Source organism: Mustela erminea, chromosome 9, assembly GCF_009829155.1.
Source record: "Mustela erminea isolate mMusErm1 chromosome 9, mMusErm1.Pri, whole genome shotgun sequence".
Taxonomy (NCBI): domain Eukaryota; kingdom Metazoa; phylum Chordata; class Mammalia; order Carnivora; family Mustelidae; genus Mustela; species Mustela erminea.
The window spans coordinates 53,661,769-53,677,889 of NC_045622.1; the positions used below are offsets into that span (position 1 = coordinate 53,661,769).

The 16,121-nt window shown below is 36.0% G+C and overlaps 1 protein-coding gene across 1 annotated transcript in view; it reads right to left on the bottom strand.

Moving 5' to 3' along the window:
• The window catches only part of EMSY (EMSY transcriptional repressor, BRCA2 interacting), a 90,062-nt gene that overhangs the window by 37,799 nt on the left and 36,142 nt on the right, over window positions 1-16,121 (bottom strand). The window contains 2 exon segments of the mRNA XM_032360531.1: window positions 132-281; window positions 13,787-14,041. Of these exon segments, the coding sequence (XP_032216422.1) occupies window positions 132-281; window positions 13,787-14,041 (405 nt within the window).

The following is a 16,121-nucleotide window of genomic DNA, read 5'->3' on the forward strand; positions in this document are numbered from 1 at the left end:
TTGGAGGGAAAGCCTCTTAAAGAACTGTCTGATTAATCCCTACATTCCCAGTGTCAAGCACTATGTTGATACAAAGAAACTAGTCAATGAAAAAATGATGAATGAATGGACTGATGCTCAAGAAAACTTACCAGTGGGAGTGGTTACCAGTTTAGTTGTCATAATTGCACCATTACTGCTAACCACCATAATAGGGGAATTGCTACTGGTGGGCAGAGTTGCTGTCACTGGTTTGGGTAAGATTTTACTTGGTTGAACTTGTTGTGTGATAATTTTAACACCTTTAAAAGAAGAAAGAGAAATCTCAACACAGATTATTTTGAAAAACATGTTCCTTATACCAACCCAAGAGGGCAGTAGTTACACATATTTACTCAGTCTTGCCTAAACAGGAAGTTTTTTTTTTTCCAAAATGATGACACTCTCAATTTTTATTCCTTAAATTCCTATCTTTCCTAACTTCTCTCATTCAAGAATATAATTAAGATATTACAGAAACTATTAACAATTTCTTTAAAAATTTTTTTGTATATGATCATGCCAAATAAGAGCTTTCAAACCAAATTAGTGTAATAATGTGGATTTTTTTACATTTTTCAAAATTTTTATTTAAGTGTTTTAATTGTTACACTGACTCTCCAAATGTAAAATATCCATTTAAAAGAAAGCTCTCCAAAAAAGTAAAATAAAAAATAAAACGAATCCCTCATGCTAACTACAAATTTAAGTACTAATTGTTAACTGAGGAAGGAAAATTTGGTAACCCTTTTCACCCCACTAACTTCATTGAAAAAATCCATGGGATGGAGTATATTGTCATAGACAACTAAAAATTATATTAATTTTTGGATAGTGATTTAGATTGAGACATTAGGAAGTAAATACATCTATTTATTTAACAACCTTAAATAATTTTAAATTTCTGTAGGCCAACTAAGAAGTTAAAACTATGATCATCACCTAGGCATAACTGGGCAAATTATTTTCTCTATAGCTCAATTTTCTCATCCATAAAATAAAGATACTATCAGTATAGACATTCTTGGATTGTTATAAAGATTAAATAAATCAAAATTGTAAAGTGCCTAATACACAGCAAGAATTCAATAAAGCACTATTATTGTAGAAATAAAGAAATCCTGATTATAATAAATCATAACCAGACAAATTGTAGAGAAAAAATTTTTTTCCAGTATTACCTCATTAGTGAATTATAATAATGCTTAAGACATATAAAAATAACTACATCTACCCCCCCAATAACCATAGTCAGAAAAAACTTAATGGAATCATAAGAGATTACTTTGCTCAGTCCTATGCAAATAGATTGAAAATTTAGATCAAACATAATTATTTAGAAAAATATTAGTTATCAAAATGGACTTCAGAAAAGACAGGGATCTAAATAGACAAATTTCTTTAAAATGAATTTTAAGGAACTCCTCCCCCTTCACCAATAAATAGCAGGCCCAGATAGTTTCACAGAACAATTCCACAGCCCTGTAAAAAAAAGATAATTACAATGTATTTAAAACCATTCCTCTTTAAAGTTCCCATCATCAGAAAAAAAAAAAAAATTTGTTAATGTGCAGTGATAAATGTTAACTAAACTTGTTGGGGTGAGTATTTAATAATACATATATATATATCAATCAAATCATTATGTTATACACTGAAAACTAATAGTGCTATATGCCAATTATATCTCAATTAAAAACAAAAACCATTCAGAGATCAATTTCTGACAAGAGAGCATGAGGAGCTCTGCTAATCTGCTAACCCAATGGAACTAGTAAAATGATACCAATGAGAAGCTCAGGAAATAGTCCCAAGGACAAATGAGGAAAAATTTATTCAAGAATATGCAGAAAAATTCAGTAAGAAAGGAGAGATCTGGGAGCCTGGGTGGCTCAGTGGGTTAAGCCTCTGCCTTTGGCTCAGGTCATGATCCCAGGGTTCTGGGATGGAGTCCCTCATCAGGCTCCCTGCTCAGCAGGGAGCCTGCTTCCTTCCTCTCTCTCTGCCTGCCTCTCTGCCTACTTGTGATCTCTGACTGTCAAATAAATAAATAAAATCTTTAAAAAAAAAAAAAAAAAGGAAAGAAAGAAAGAAAGGAGAGATCTGTGGTATTTAAACTAAGACCTGTCCCTCCCTACCCACTACAAATGAGGCAAACTCCTCTCCAGACTGCTGTAGTCAAGAACACAAGGTTTCCGCTTATTGAGCTCCTTGTTGGAGGGTTTACTTCTGAGGAGCCCCAAGACTTCAGTTTACCTCATCCTGCCCCCAGGTAGGTACTGCTAAGCCCCAGGCAAGTCATGTCAAGAAGTGAGCATTCCCTTCTTTGGCCAAGCCCCCAACTTATGGAACAAAGGCTATACTTTGGGCACAACTCTACTGAGAAACTGGAAACCTAATCACCACTGCCCTGGCTTGTGAGGTGGTGGCTCTAGAGAAGCAAGCCAAGAGGGTATATCAGGTTGCTGCCCACACTCCCACCCTTGCCTTCACTGAATGCTCAAGCCTCTAGAGCAGCAGTGTCATTCAGAGAAGAGCTCCAGAGCTGCCTGAGAGTAGAAATAGATAATAAAACAGATAGTCTGTAATCTCTTCCCAAAGGAACGGACTTCATTTGTAATACCACATGAAGAAGTTCAACCTCTCAAGAACAGCTGAGGATGTGGCAACTGGAAGAAAATTTATGGATTTAAGAAAAAAACATTCAAGGCACCTGGGTGGCTCAGCTGGCTAAGCATCTGCCTTTCATGCCGATCATAATCTCAGGGCCCTGGAATTGAGGCCCAAGTAGGGCTCCCTGCTGAGAGGGGAGTCTACTTGTCCCTCTTCCTTTGCCCTTCACCCTGCTCATGTCCTCTCTCATTCTGCTCTCTCTCTCAAATAAATAAAATCTTTAAAAAAAAAAAAAAAAAAACCACCAACATTCAAGATAATAGGCCAGATAGCTTGCAGGAGAGAACTGAGGTATAATGAAGCTGGAAGGAACCTTCTTGTGGTAGGAACAAATACACCTCTGAAACTATTCCTTCAAAGAAGCCACAATTTAAACTAGTTCGCAAAGCAACTTAAGACTCCAAGACACTTTTGAAAACAATAGAGCAAGTAATGTAGTTTGACAGCTGGGTGTGGTCAGAGAAGAGCAGGAGAGAATCACTGTCATCTCAGAACAACTGTGGGCATACCAAGAGCTGTGATTCCCTGAGCAACACCATCAGAAGATTACTTCACTAAAATAAGTGACCTAATTACTAAACAACATTTAATGAAGTAAATAACAACAACAAAAAAATTACAGATTGAGAAGGTACAAGACCAGTGTCTACCTACAATATATAATGTCTATAGCTACAATATATAATGTCTAATATCTAAAATATCAAGGGGTTGTTGGCTGGCTTAGTTTGGTAGAACATGTGACCATCTCAGGCTAAGTTCAAGGCCCATGTTGGACAAGGAATCTACTTTTTAATAAAATAATTAAGTAAAATAAATTCAATTAGCAATATAAATATCTAGAATGTTAAGTTCCAACAAACTACAAGGAGATGTATAAAGAAACAGGAAAATATGACCCATACACTGGGGGAAAAAGCAGGCAACAGAAATTCCCTATGAGAACATCATATGTCAGATTTAACAACAAAAGACTTGAAAGTAGCCGTTATAAACATGTTCACAGAAGTATAGGAAAGCATGATTACAGAAAAGTAAAAGAGGGTATGACAACAAAGTTGCATCAAACAGAGAATATTAATAAAACAGAAGAAATTACAAAAAAAGAACCAAAGGGAAAATTGGGGATTAAAAAGTATATAATAACGGAAATAAAAAATTCACTAGAGGGGCTTAAGAGTACATCTGAACTGGCAGGAAAAAAATTAAAAATCAAATGTGGGGCGCCCGGTGGCTCAGTTGGTTAAGTGACTGCCTTCAGTTCAGGTCATGATCCTGGACTCCCTGGATCCCTGCTTGGCAGGGAGTCTGCTTCTCCCTCTGACTCTCCCCCTTCTCACGCGCACTCTCTCTCTCTATCTCTCCCTCTCTCTCTCATTCTCTCCAACAAAGAAAAAATATTAAAAAAATAAAAAAGAGCAAATGTGAAAAGAGCAACTGAGATTATGAAAGCTGAAAAATGTCAAAGAAAAAAGAATGAAGAAAAATGAACAGAACCTCAGAGAAATGCAGAACACCAAAAAGTGCTCAAACCTATAGTAAGAGAACTACCAAAAGAAAAGAACAGCAAGAAAAGAGAAGAAATATTCAAAGAAATAGCAGAAAATGTCCTAAATTTATTGAAAAGCAGTAACTTAAACATCCAGGAAGCTCTTCAAACACCAAACAGAATAAACACAGAGAGATCTACAAACAGACACATCATACTAAAAATGGTGAAAGTCAAAAACAACAGAAAAATCTTGAAAGTAATGAAAAAAAAAGCGTCACTTATAAAGGAACCGCATTAAGGTTAATAACTGACCTCTCAGCAGTTATTAAGAAATAACTATTCCAAGTATTCAAAGAAACTGCCAATGCAGAATCCAATATCCAGCAAAGCTATCTTTCAGAAATATAGGGAAGATGAAGGCTTTACCAGATAAATGAAAATGGAGTTTGTTGCTAGTAACAATGTGTTGCCTTACAAAAGACATTAAAAGAAGTTCTATGAAAAGAAGGAACAAGGAACAAAACAATGATGCGCACTCTTAAAAGTTATACTCAACATTTTACTAGAGACTCTTGTCAGGGAAATTAGGCAAAATAACAACAACAACAACAATAAACCTCCCCCCTCCAAAAAACAAAAAACAAAAAACAAGGCATCCAGACTATAACAGCAGAAATCATCTCCATTTGTAGACCACATGATCTTTTATGTAGGAAATCCTAAGAAATTCACCTAAAACTATTAGAACTAAAAATGACTTCAGCAAAGGTACAGGGTATCAAACAACACAAAAATCAGTTTTATTTGTATAAATAAGCAATGAACAATCCAAAATATGAAATTAACAATTTCATTCATGGTAGCTTCAAAAAAATACTTAGGAATAAATTAGACAAAACAAGTGTAAAACTTATACTCTAGGCACCACACAACATTGTTGATATAAATTAAAGAAGATCTAAATAAATGGGAAAACATCTCATGTTCATGGGTCAAAAAACATTATTAAGATGGTAATACTCCTAAACTGACCCACAGATGCAATGCAATCCCTATCAGAATCTCAGCTAACTTCTTTACAGAAACTAATAAGCTGATTCCAAAATACGTATGGAATTTCAAGGAACCCAAACAGTCAAAACAATCTTTAAAAATAGAACAAGATAATAGCAATTACATTTCCTGGTTTCAAAACATACTACAAATCAATGGTAACCAAAACAATGTGGCACTGGCATATGGATACACATACAAATTAATGGAACAGAATTCAAAGCACAGAAATAAACCGAATGATTTTTCAACAAGATGCCAAGACCATTCAACGGAGCAGGCAGCGGGGAGGGGTGGGATAGTCTTTTTAATAAATGGTACTAGAACAAATGGATAGACATATGCAAAAAAACAAAATGGGAGGCTTACTTCACACATAACAAAATTAACTCAAAATGGATCAAAGACCTAAATTTAAGAGATAAAACTACCGAACACTTAGAAAAAGACAGAATAAATCTTTATGATCAGGAATTTGGTAAGAGTCTTAAACATGATACCAAAAGCATAAGGAACATTAGAAAAAATAAATTGGACATCACCAAAATTAAAAACTTCTGTAGGGGCGCCTGGGTGGTCAGTGGGTTAAGCCATTGCCTTCGGCTCAGGTCATGATCTCAGGGTTCTGGGATCGAGTCCCGCATCAGGCTCTCTGCTCAGCGGGGAGCCTGCTTCCCTCTCTCTCTCTGCCTGCCTCTCTGCCTACTTGTGATCTCTCTCTGTCAAATAAATAAATAAAATCTTTAAAAGAAAAAAAAAAACTTCTGTAATAGGACATCACCAAGAAAGTGAAAAGACACCCAACAGAATGGCAGGAAATATTTGTAAATCATGTATCTAATAACAAGGATTTAATATAAAAAATATATAAACTAAAAAAAAAAAAACCAACAACAAACAAATCTTTACAACTCACTGATAAAAAGACAACCCAATTTAAAAATGGACAAAGGATATAAATAAATATTTCTCCAAGGAGGATATAAAAAGGGCCAATAAGCAGAGGAAAAGATGTTTGACATCATTAGTCATCAGAGAAATATAAATCAAAACTACAATGAAATACCACTTCACAGAAACTAGGAGGGGTAAAATCAAAAAGTCAGAGAATATCAAGTGTTGGAAAGGAGGCAGAGAAACTGGAACCCTCATACACAAATGCAGATGTAAAATGGTACAGTCATTATGGAAAACAGTCTAGTAGTTTCTCAAACAATTATAGAGTTACCATAAACTGAGCATGTCCACTCCAAAATATATACACAAGAGAACTGAATACCCAAAACTTACACATGAATACTTTCCAGAGAATATACTCATAACAGCCAACAGGTGGAAAAAATCCAAATGTATTATCAGTGGACAAATGGATAAACAAAATGTGAAGTATTATTTGGCCACAAAAACAAATGAAATACCAATATATGTATGAACCTTGAAAACACTGGTAAGTGAAAGAAACTGGTCACAAAAGACCACATATTACATGAGACCATTCATATAAAAATCCAAAAACAGAAAGTAGATTAGTGGTTGCTTAGGGCTGGAGAGGCTGTCATAGGGAGTAGAGAATGATAACTAAAGGTTACAGGGTTTCTTTCTGAAGTGATGAAAATGTTCTAAAATTAACTGTGGTGAAGGTCACACATATCTGTGAATATACTAACTACTACTAAACTGTCATTCGAATGGTTATTTGAATGGTATATAAATTAAAACTCAATAAGCTTTTTTTTAATTCCAAGCATTTTTAAGAAAGAAAACACTGCAATTCTTTCTCAAAAGCACATAATATTAAACTAAAGCCTAACAAAGACTGTACACAAAAAGAAAACTACAGACCAACTTCCCAAGACTGCAATACGTAATCAATTCCTCATACTGGGATAAATTGGAAAAATATTTAAATGTAGAAAATGTGAATCATAACTAAAAATCTAGAAGCATTAAAGACTACACTGATAAATTCAACTATATAAAAACAAAAAAAGGTCTATACAGCATAAGTCCTCATAAATAAAGTTAACAACAGACAAGCAAACTGGGAGGAAAATCCCTGCAAATCATGAAACACACACAGGGTTTGCTAATTATCCTGATATAGTAAAATTCCCAGAAATTGATGAGAAAAATACCACAGCAGAAGTATGGACAATGAATACAGATTGTACACAAAAAAATGAAATACAAAGGGCTCTCAAACATAAAGAGTTTTTCAAACTCACTCTCAATATGAGAAATGAAAATAAAACAACACAGAGAAAATGAAATATGTTAAGTATAAATGTAACAAAACTTGTACAGGATTTGCATACTGAGAACTGTGAAACACTGATGAAAGAAGTGAAAGAAGACCTAAATAAATGGAATGCCACACTCTGTTCATGAACTGGATAACTCAACACAATGTCAATTCTTTCTAAACTCATCTAGAAGTTTAATGTAATTCCTAGGAAATCCTAGTAAGGTATTACTGTACACAGATACATTTAAGCTTAAATTAGAAAGGCAACAAAACTAGAATAGCTAAAATAATTTTGAAATAGAAAAATAAAGTGGAAGGAGTCACTCTATCTACATTAAAGCTTACTATATAGCTACAGTAATCAAGACAGTATGGTCCTACCAAAGAGAGAGATACAAAGATCAATGAAACAAATGGAGTACCTAGAAATAAACCCACACAAATATGCCCAAATGATTTCTGACAAAGGTGTCAAAGCAATTCAGTAGAGTATGACAGCCTTTTCAACAATGAGCACAGAAGCAACTATATCCACAGGCAAAAAAATTAACCCTGACTTAAACCTCACATACTTTATATGAAAATTAACTCAAGGGGCACCTGGGTGGCTCAGTGGGTTAAAGCCTCTGCCTCCAGCTCGGGTCGTGATCTCGGGGTCCTGGGATCGAGCCCCGCATCGGGCTCTCTGCTCAGCGGGGAGCCTGCTTCCCTTCCTCTCTCTCTGCCTGCCTCTCTACCTACTTGTGGTCTCTGTCAAATGAATGAATAAAATCTTAAAAAAAAAAAAGTTAACTCAAAATAAACTATGGCTTAGATACTAAAAAAAAAAACTGTAACAAACCATAAGAGACTCTTAATCTCACAAAACAAACTGAGGGTTGCTGGGGGGTGGGGGGTAGGGACAGCTGGGTTATGGACATTGGGGAGGGTATGTGCTATGGTGAGTGCTGTGAAATGTGTAAGCCTGACAATTCACAGACCTATACCCCTGGGGCAAATATTACATTATGTTAATAAAAATAATTAAAAATATATAAAACTTTTAGAGAAAAATGCTAAAATCTAGAGCTATGCAAAGTATTTTGAGTTGATACCCAAGACATGATCCATAAAAGGAAAAACTGATAAACCAGACAGAATCAAAATCTAGTATGAATGAACAACTCAGAGCTATTAGTGGAATTTTACTAATAACATATTCCTTGTATACCTATGATGGTTAGACTTCCTAAAGAATCATGGCATAAGACTCCACAGTTGAGGCTTAAGGCATGTGGGGAAAATAGGGTTAGCAGACAGATTTTTGAGTCAATCTAGAAAAGCTTTTATAAGCATTTCACATAGAGTAAAAGTAAATCCAGACAACATAATAAGTATATAATATCATACAACTTTTATTAGCTATACTAGAATTTGTGTGATTAATTACATCTTGCTCACTAGAAATTTTTTAATATCTCCTACCCTTGCTGTTCAAAAGAGATAATTAAAAATTAATTTTTGGAATAAGACAAGCATCACCTTGACACCAAAACCAGAAAAAGATACCAGGAGGGAAAAAAAAAAAAAGAACTACAGGCCAATATTTCTGATGAACAAAGACACAAAAATCCTCAACAAAATACTAGCAAACTAAATCCAACAATACATTAAAAAAAATCATTCACCACAATCAAGTGGGATTTATCCTTGGTTTGCAAGGGTGATTCAATATTCACAAATCAATCAACATGATACATCACATCAATAAAAGAAAGGATAAGAACCATATAATCATTTCAGTAGACAAAGCAAGAGCATTATAATGTCTATTCATGGTAAAAGCTTTCAATAAAGCAGGTTTAGAGCGAAGTTCAACATTATAAAGACCAACTATGAAAAACCCACAGCAAAAATCATACTCAATGGGGAAAAACTGAGAGCTTTCCCCCTAAGGTCAGGAACAAAACAATGTTGTCTACTCTCACCACTTTTATTCAACATAGAACTGGAAGTCCTAGCCACAGCAATCAGACAACAAAAAGAAAAGGCATCTAAATCGGTAAGGAAGAAGTCAAACTTTCACTATTTGCAGATGACATGACACTGTATAGAAAACCTAAAAGACTCCAAAAAAAACCCTGCTAGAACTAATACATGAAGTTAGAAAATTCACAGGATACAAAATCAATGTACGGAAATCTGCTTTATTCCTATATACCAATAACGAAGCTGCAAAAAAGAAAGAAAGAAACAATCCCATTTGTAACTGCACCAAAAACAATAAAATACCTACGAATTAAACTAACCAAAGAGGCAAAAGAGTTATATTTTGAAAATGTAAAACACTGATGAAAGAAACTGAAGATGACACAAAGAAATGGAAAGACATTTCCATGTTCCTGGACTAAGAGCCCAAATATTGTTAAAATGTCTATACTACCCAAAGCAACACATTTAATGCAATCCCTATCAAAATACCACCAGCATTTTTCACAGAGCTAGAACAATCTTAAAATTTGTATGGAACCACAAAATCCCCAAATAGCCAGAGCAATCTTGAAAAAGAAAAGCAAAGCTGGAGGCATCACAATTCCAGATTTCAAGTTATATTACAAAGCTGTAGTCATCAAAGCAGTGTGGTACTGGCACAGAAGGACACCTGGGTGGCTCAGTGGGTTAAGCCTCTGTCTTCGGCTCAGATCATGATCTCAGGGTCCTGGGATAGAGCCCCCATCGGGCTCTCTGCTCAGCAGAGAGCCTGCTTCCCCTCTCTCTCTGCCTGCCTCTCTGCCTACTTGTGATCTCAGTCTGTCAAATAAATAAATAAAATATTAAAAAAACAAAACAAAAAAAGACACAAAGATCACTGGAACAGAACAGAAAACCCAGAAATAAACCCCTTAAACAAATGGTCAATCAATCTTTGACAAAGCAGGAAAGAACATCCAATGGGAAAAAGACAGTATCTTGAACAAATGGTATCGGGAAAACTGGGCAGCAACACACAAAAGAATGAAACTGGACCACTTTTGGGGCACCTGGGTGGCTCAGTCGGTTAAGTATTTGCCTTGGGCTCAGGTCATGATTCTGGGTCATGGGAATGATCCCTACAACAAGCTCCCTGCTCAGCGGGAGCCTGCTTCTCCCTCTGTTCCCCCACTGGTGCTTGCTTTCTCTCTCTCTCTCCCGTTCTCTATCTCAAATAAATAAATAAAATCTTTTAAAAAAAAAATGAAAGAAAGAAAAAGAAACTGGACCACCTTCTTACACCATACACAAAAATAAATTAAAATGGATTACAGACCTAAATGTGAGACCTAAAACCATAAAAATCCTAGAAGGGAACACAGGTAGTAACTTCTCTGATATTGGCTGTAGCAATTTTTTTCTAGATAAGTCTCCTAAGGCAAGGGAAACAAAAGCAAAAATAACTTGGGGACTTCATCAAAATAGCAAGCTTCTGTATAGTGACAGTGAAGGAAACATCAACAAAACTAAAACCTATGGAACGGGAGAAAATATAATGATATCTGATAAAGGGTTAATAGCCAAAATATATAAAGAGCTTATAAAACTCAACACCTAAAAACCAAATAATTAAACTAAAAAATGGACAGAAGACATAAACAGACATTTCTCCAAAAAAGACATCTAGATGGCCAAAAGACACATGAAAAAATGCTCATCATCACTTATCCTCAGGGAAATGCAAATCCAAACTACAATGAGATAACACCTCACACCCACCAAAATGGCTAACATCAAAAATACAACAAACAACAGGTGTTGGCAAGGATGTGAAGAAAAAGGAACCCTTGTGCACTCCTGTTGGGAATGCAAACTGATGCAACCACTGTGGAAGACAGTATGGAGGTTTCTCAAAAAGTTAAAATAGAACTACCGGGCGCCTGGGTGGCTCAGTGGGTTAAGCCGCTGCCTTCGGCTCAGGTCATGATCTCAGGGTCCTAGGATCGAGTCCCGCATCGGGCTCTCTGCTCAGCAGGGAGCCTGCTTCCTCCTCTCTCTCTGCCTGCCTCTCTGCCTACTTGTATTCTCTGTCAAATAAATAAATAAAATCTTTAAAAAAAAAAATAGAACTACCTTATGATGTAACAATCGCACTATTGGGTATTTACCCAAAGAATACAAAAACACTAATTTGAAGGGATGCATATACCCCTGTGTTTACTGCAGCATTATTTTCAATAGCTAAACTATGGAAGTAGCCAAAGTGTCCACTGATAGATGAATGGAGAAGGAAGACATTATGTGTGTGTATACGTGTGTTTGTGTGTGATGGAATATTATTCAGCCATAAAGAAGAAGAATGAAATCTGGCCATTTACAACAACACGAATAGAGCTAGAGAACATAATGTTAAAAAAGTCAGTCAGCTGGACAAAGACAAATATTGCAGGATTTCCCTGAAATGTGGAATTTAAGAAACAAAGCAAATGAGCAAAAGGAAAGAGAGAGAAGCAGAGGGGGAGAAAGAAACTAAGAAACAGACTCAACTACAGAGAACTGATGGTTGCCAGAAGGGAGGTGAGTGGGGGAATGAGTGAAATAGGTGATGGAGATTAAGGAGTGCACTTGTGATGAGCACCAGGTGATATATGGAACTGTAGAACCACTATATTGTACACTTGAAACTAATACAATGTATGTTAACTAATGAGTTAAAATAAAAACTAAAAAAGAAAGAAAGAAATCCTGCCATTTGCAACAACGTGGATGGGCATTGAGGGCATTATGTTAAGTGAAATAAGACAGAGAAAGACACATACTGAACGATTTCACTTACATGTAGAATCTTAAAAAAACAAACAGAAAAAAGACTCACAAAGAATATTGGTGGGTGCTAGAGGCAGGGATGGAGGGCTGGCCAAAATAGGTAAAGGTGGTCAGAAGGTATAAACTTCCAGTTATAAGATAAATAAATCCTAAGCATGTAACCTATAGTATGGTGGCTATAGTTAACAATACTTTACTATATTTGAAAGTTGCTTAGAGAATAAATCTTTTTTTTTTTTTTAAGATTTTATTTATTTATTTGTCAAGAGCGAGTGAGCACAGGCAGAGTGGCAGACAGAGGCAGAAGGAGAAGCAGGCTCCCCACCAAGCAAGGAGCCCGATGTGGGACTCGATCCCAGGATGCTGGGATCATGACCTGAGCCGAAGGCAGCCACTGAGCCACCCAGGCGTCCCGCTTAGAGAATAAATCTTAAAAGTTCTCATCACAAGAAAAAAAATATGATTATGTATAATAATGAATGTTGACTAAACTTGCTGTAATCATTTTGAAATATATACATAGATCACTATGTTGTACATCTATAATACAATGTTTGAGATATGTCAGTCATATATCAAAAACTAATAACAAAATGTTCCTATCAAAAAATAAAACAAATGAAACTGAAAATGCTGGCATCTTCAAACACTTCTTTTACCACCAAATAAAGTCCAGATTCATTGGAGGAAGAAAAAAGGCCATTTCTATTTCTTAAAGATATAAAGTATATTAAGAGTCATTCTAATTTCCCTGTGTTTGAATCCCCATCCTACCTACTTTTCTATTCAATACTTTTTTTAAAAAAGATTTTATTTATTTATTTGACAGAGAGAGAGACACACAACGAGAGAGGGAAGACACAGGGGGAGTGGGAGAGGGTGAAGCAGACTTTCAGCAAGGAGCAGGCTTCCAGCAAGGAGTCTGACACGGCGCTCGATCCCAGGACCCTGAGATCATGACCTGAGCTGAAGGCAAAACGCTTAACAACTGAGCCACCCAGTTCACCTCTATTCAATACTTTATGATTCAATAACTTAAACTAACTGACTCCTACTCCTGAGTTCCCACTGTCCTAGAGATGCTTTCAATAAACTCCCAAATTATTATTCCACAAACTTTATTGTACACAGTGTCTTATAATCCTAGCGCTTCTGCTCATACCATTTTATGCCAAATTCATAATAGAGCATTCTAACACAAAACTCCAGACTAATTTTTCAACTGCCTACATTCTATAACCCCAATGCATCCAGAATGTAATTCTAAAATCTGGGTTTGCTTCCTCAGCTTCCTTACCTCCCTGGAGAGTTCAATGAAAATAACTTCCTGCTGAGCAAATTGCTTTTTTTCTCATTTCTATGCCCAAGCTCTACTTCTTTATATAAGTATTTGCAACAGGAGGCTCTCAAAACATATTTTGGAATTTAAATTCTGGTGCTTGAGGAAACTGTATATCCATATATACTCATAGTCTTCAGAGAAGCAGTGACTAGGGAAGAATTATATCTTATAAACATTTTCCAATTACCTGACTCCTGTTTGATTTGAATAGTTGGCTTGATACCCGGTGGCAAAGGAGACTGCTGAGGTTGCTGCTGATGAGATACTGGCGCAGGCTGGCCCACATGTTGCTGTGTCTGCTGCTGCACTTGATGTAACTGCTGCTTAGGAGATTGTTGATGCTGTTTAGGAAACTGTGCAAGAATCTGAGTTGGGGTGCCCACTAAACTTTTGGGGGAAGGAAGCCTGGTTGATGCCATTTTGATCGCTGATGTAGACACACCTGCAAAAGAGTAGGGGGCAAAGAATTTAATAGCAAAGCATACTTAAAGCTACTTCTTGTAGTAGATAATAAAGACTAGGTAAATCAATAAAAACAATGATCAAGCACCTGTTAAGTGTCATACATAATATGTGGTGTTTTACATATTTGATACACAGTCCTCAAACTTGGCAAGGAAGGTGTCATTGCTCTCACACTTGAAAATACTGATGTCCCCTTGGTGAACAGTAGAGTAAAAGAGAGAAAATAACAGGAGGAATACTCACATGTCTCTCAATAAATTTTCTTTTGAAAAACACAAGTTCTTAGTGTGAATAATATAAGAACACAGCAAACTAAGTTCTGAATCTTATTTGTGATACATTTTTAAAATACTACTTTTCAGGTTCTAGCAAGTCAATTTAAACAAGGCCAGAGAAAATATTTCACACTGAAACATTCAACTTTTGAACTACTCAGCATAGCAAAGCAGTTTTCCTATATCTCATTTCTGATGATCTATAAATTAAAGTCATTGCTTGAGAACTCTAACTGGGTCATTAAGTAATCTGTGAAAAATTACAAGCGGGTATACTCAATATATCCATAGCAAAACAATTCTGATGACATAAGGTATTAAGACACTGCTTCTCAGTCAATGCTAATATTAGTAGCATGCATAGATAAGTACCAGTAACGTACACTAACGATGTAAGAGTTTGAGAGAAATCCTTCCCTCTCCCAGATACTTCTCAAGTAATTCTCTTAAAATTCCTTAACTACATAACAGGATGATTATCTGTAAATGATTTAATCTTCCTAACAACCTGGAATATAACTCATCAACTTTTTGAGCGTTGCTGAAATGAAATGAAACTCATAAATTTATTAGCCCAATTGCCAAATTCTTGGGCTGTTTCATACCTTCTTCTCCCACACCTCCCATTATGACAATTACATTGCATTATAGAAAAAATGTTAAATACTATCATGTTCCTATGTAAAATGTTTCTGGAGAATGATAATGATGGAAAAGAAACCTCGGGAAGTCATTCTAATTCCTGGGGCCTCAGCTCCTGCATCTGATAATTTTCCTTACCCTGGAAGTCTCTAAGGGTTGCTGTGTGGATCAGGTGAAATCACAGACTAAGAACTATTTTAAGAGACTAAGAGTGTAATCAGAATCACCTGGAGGGCTTATCCACATTACCTACACATTCTCCCACCTCACCCAAACCCATCCCTCCCCAAATACTAGTATTTGACAAGTTTGTGTTACATTGCTTAGCTGTGCTGAACGAGATTATCTCTGGAGCCCCATTCAGCACCAATATTTTATGACTCAATGAATATAAAATTTTATATTAGTGAATGATATTATTTCTAAACTATTTAAAAGCTCTAACCTTTATATTGAATCTATAATGAACTCTTATACTGAGATAAACTGTGTACATGGGAAACTCCCTCTGTTCTCCATAGTTTTTTATAGTGTAAGTATGTGATGTAAAAGCAGTTAGGATAACTTTAGAATCAGAGAACTATGTCCAAATCGTGCCTTCAACACATAAACACATTAACAGCTGTATGACCTGACTGAAGTACTTAATCTGAGAATGTTCATTCAGTAAAAATTTACTGAGCACATACTTCACGCTAGTTCCTTGGGACCATATTGTATTCATAAAACAGTCCTTACCTTCAGAAAGGTTACAAGAGAAGATAATCAAATGACTATACAAATCTATTACCATAAACTGTAATGAAGACTATTTTTGTTTTAAATAAGTGAAATGTCCTCTTCCTTCGGCCCTTTGTTTCCCAAACAATTCAGCACTAAAGCTATCAGCTGGTGCAAAGCAAGATGAACAACTAGGCAACTAAAGAGAAGAGTAGCTTAGCATGAAATGTCAGAGCTCACTGCAGAAATGGGGCTAGCATGGGAATCAGGAGAGGATGAGGAGGGTGTCCATGCTGGGGAAGTTCAGGAGACAGCACACATGCAGAGCTAGAGCCCAAGCAAGTGAGTGTGAGCCACCTAACAAACAGACCCAAAGCTTTAGCAGAATGTCCACTGGAAGAGGTAGCTAAGGTAGTATCA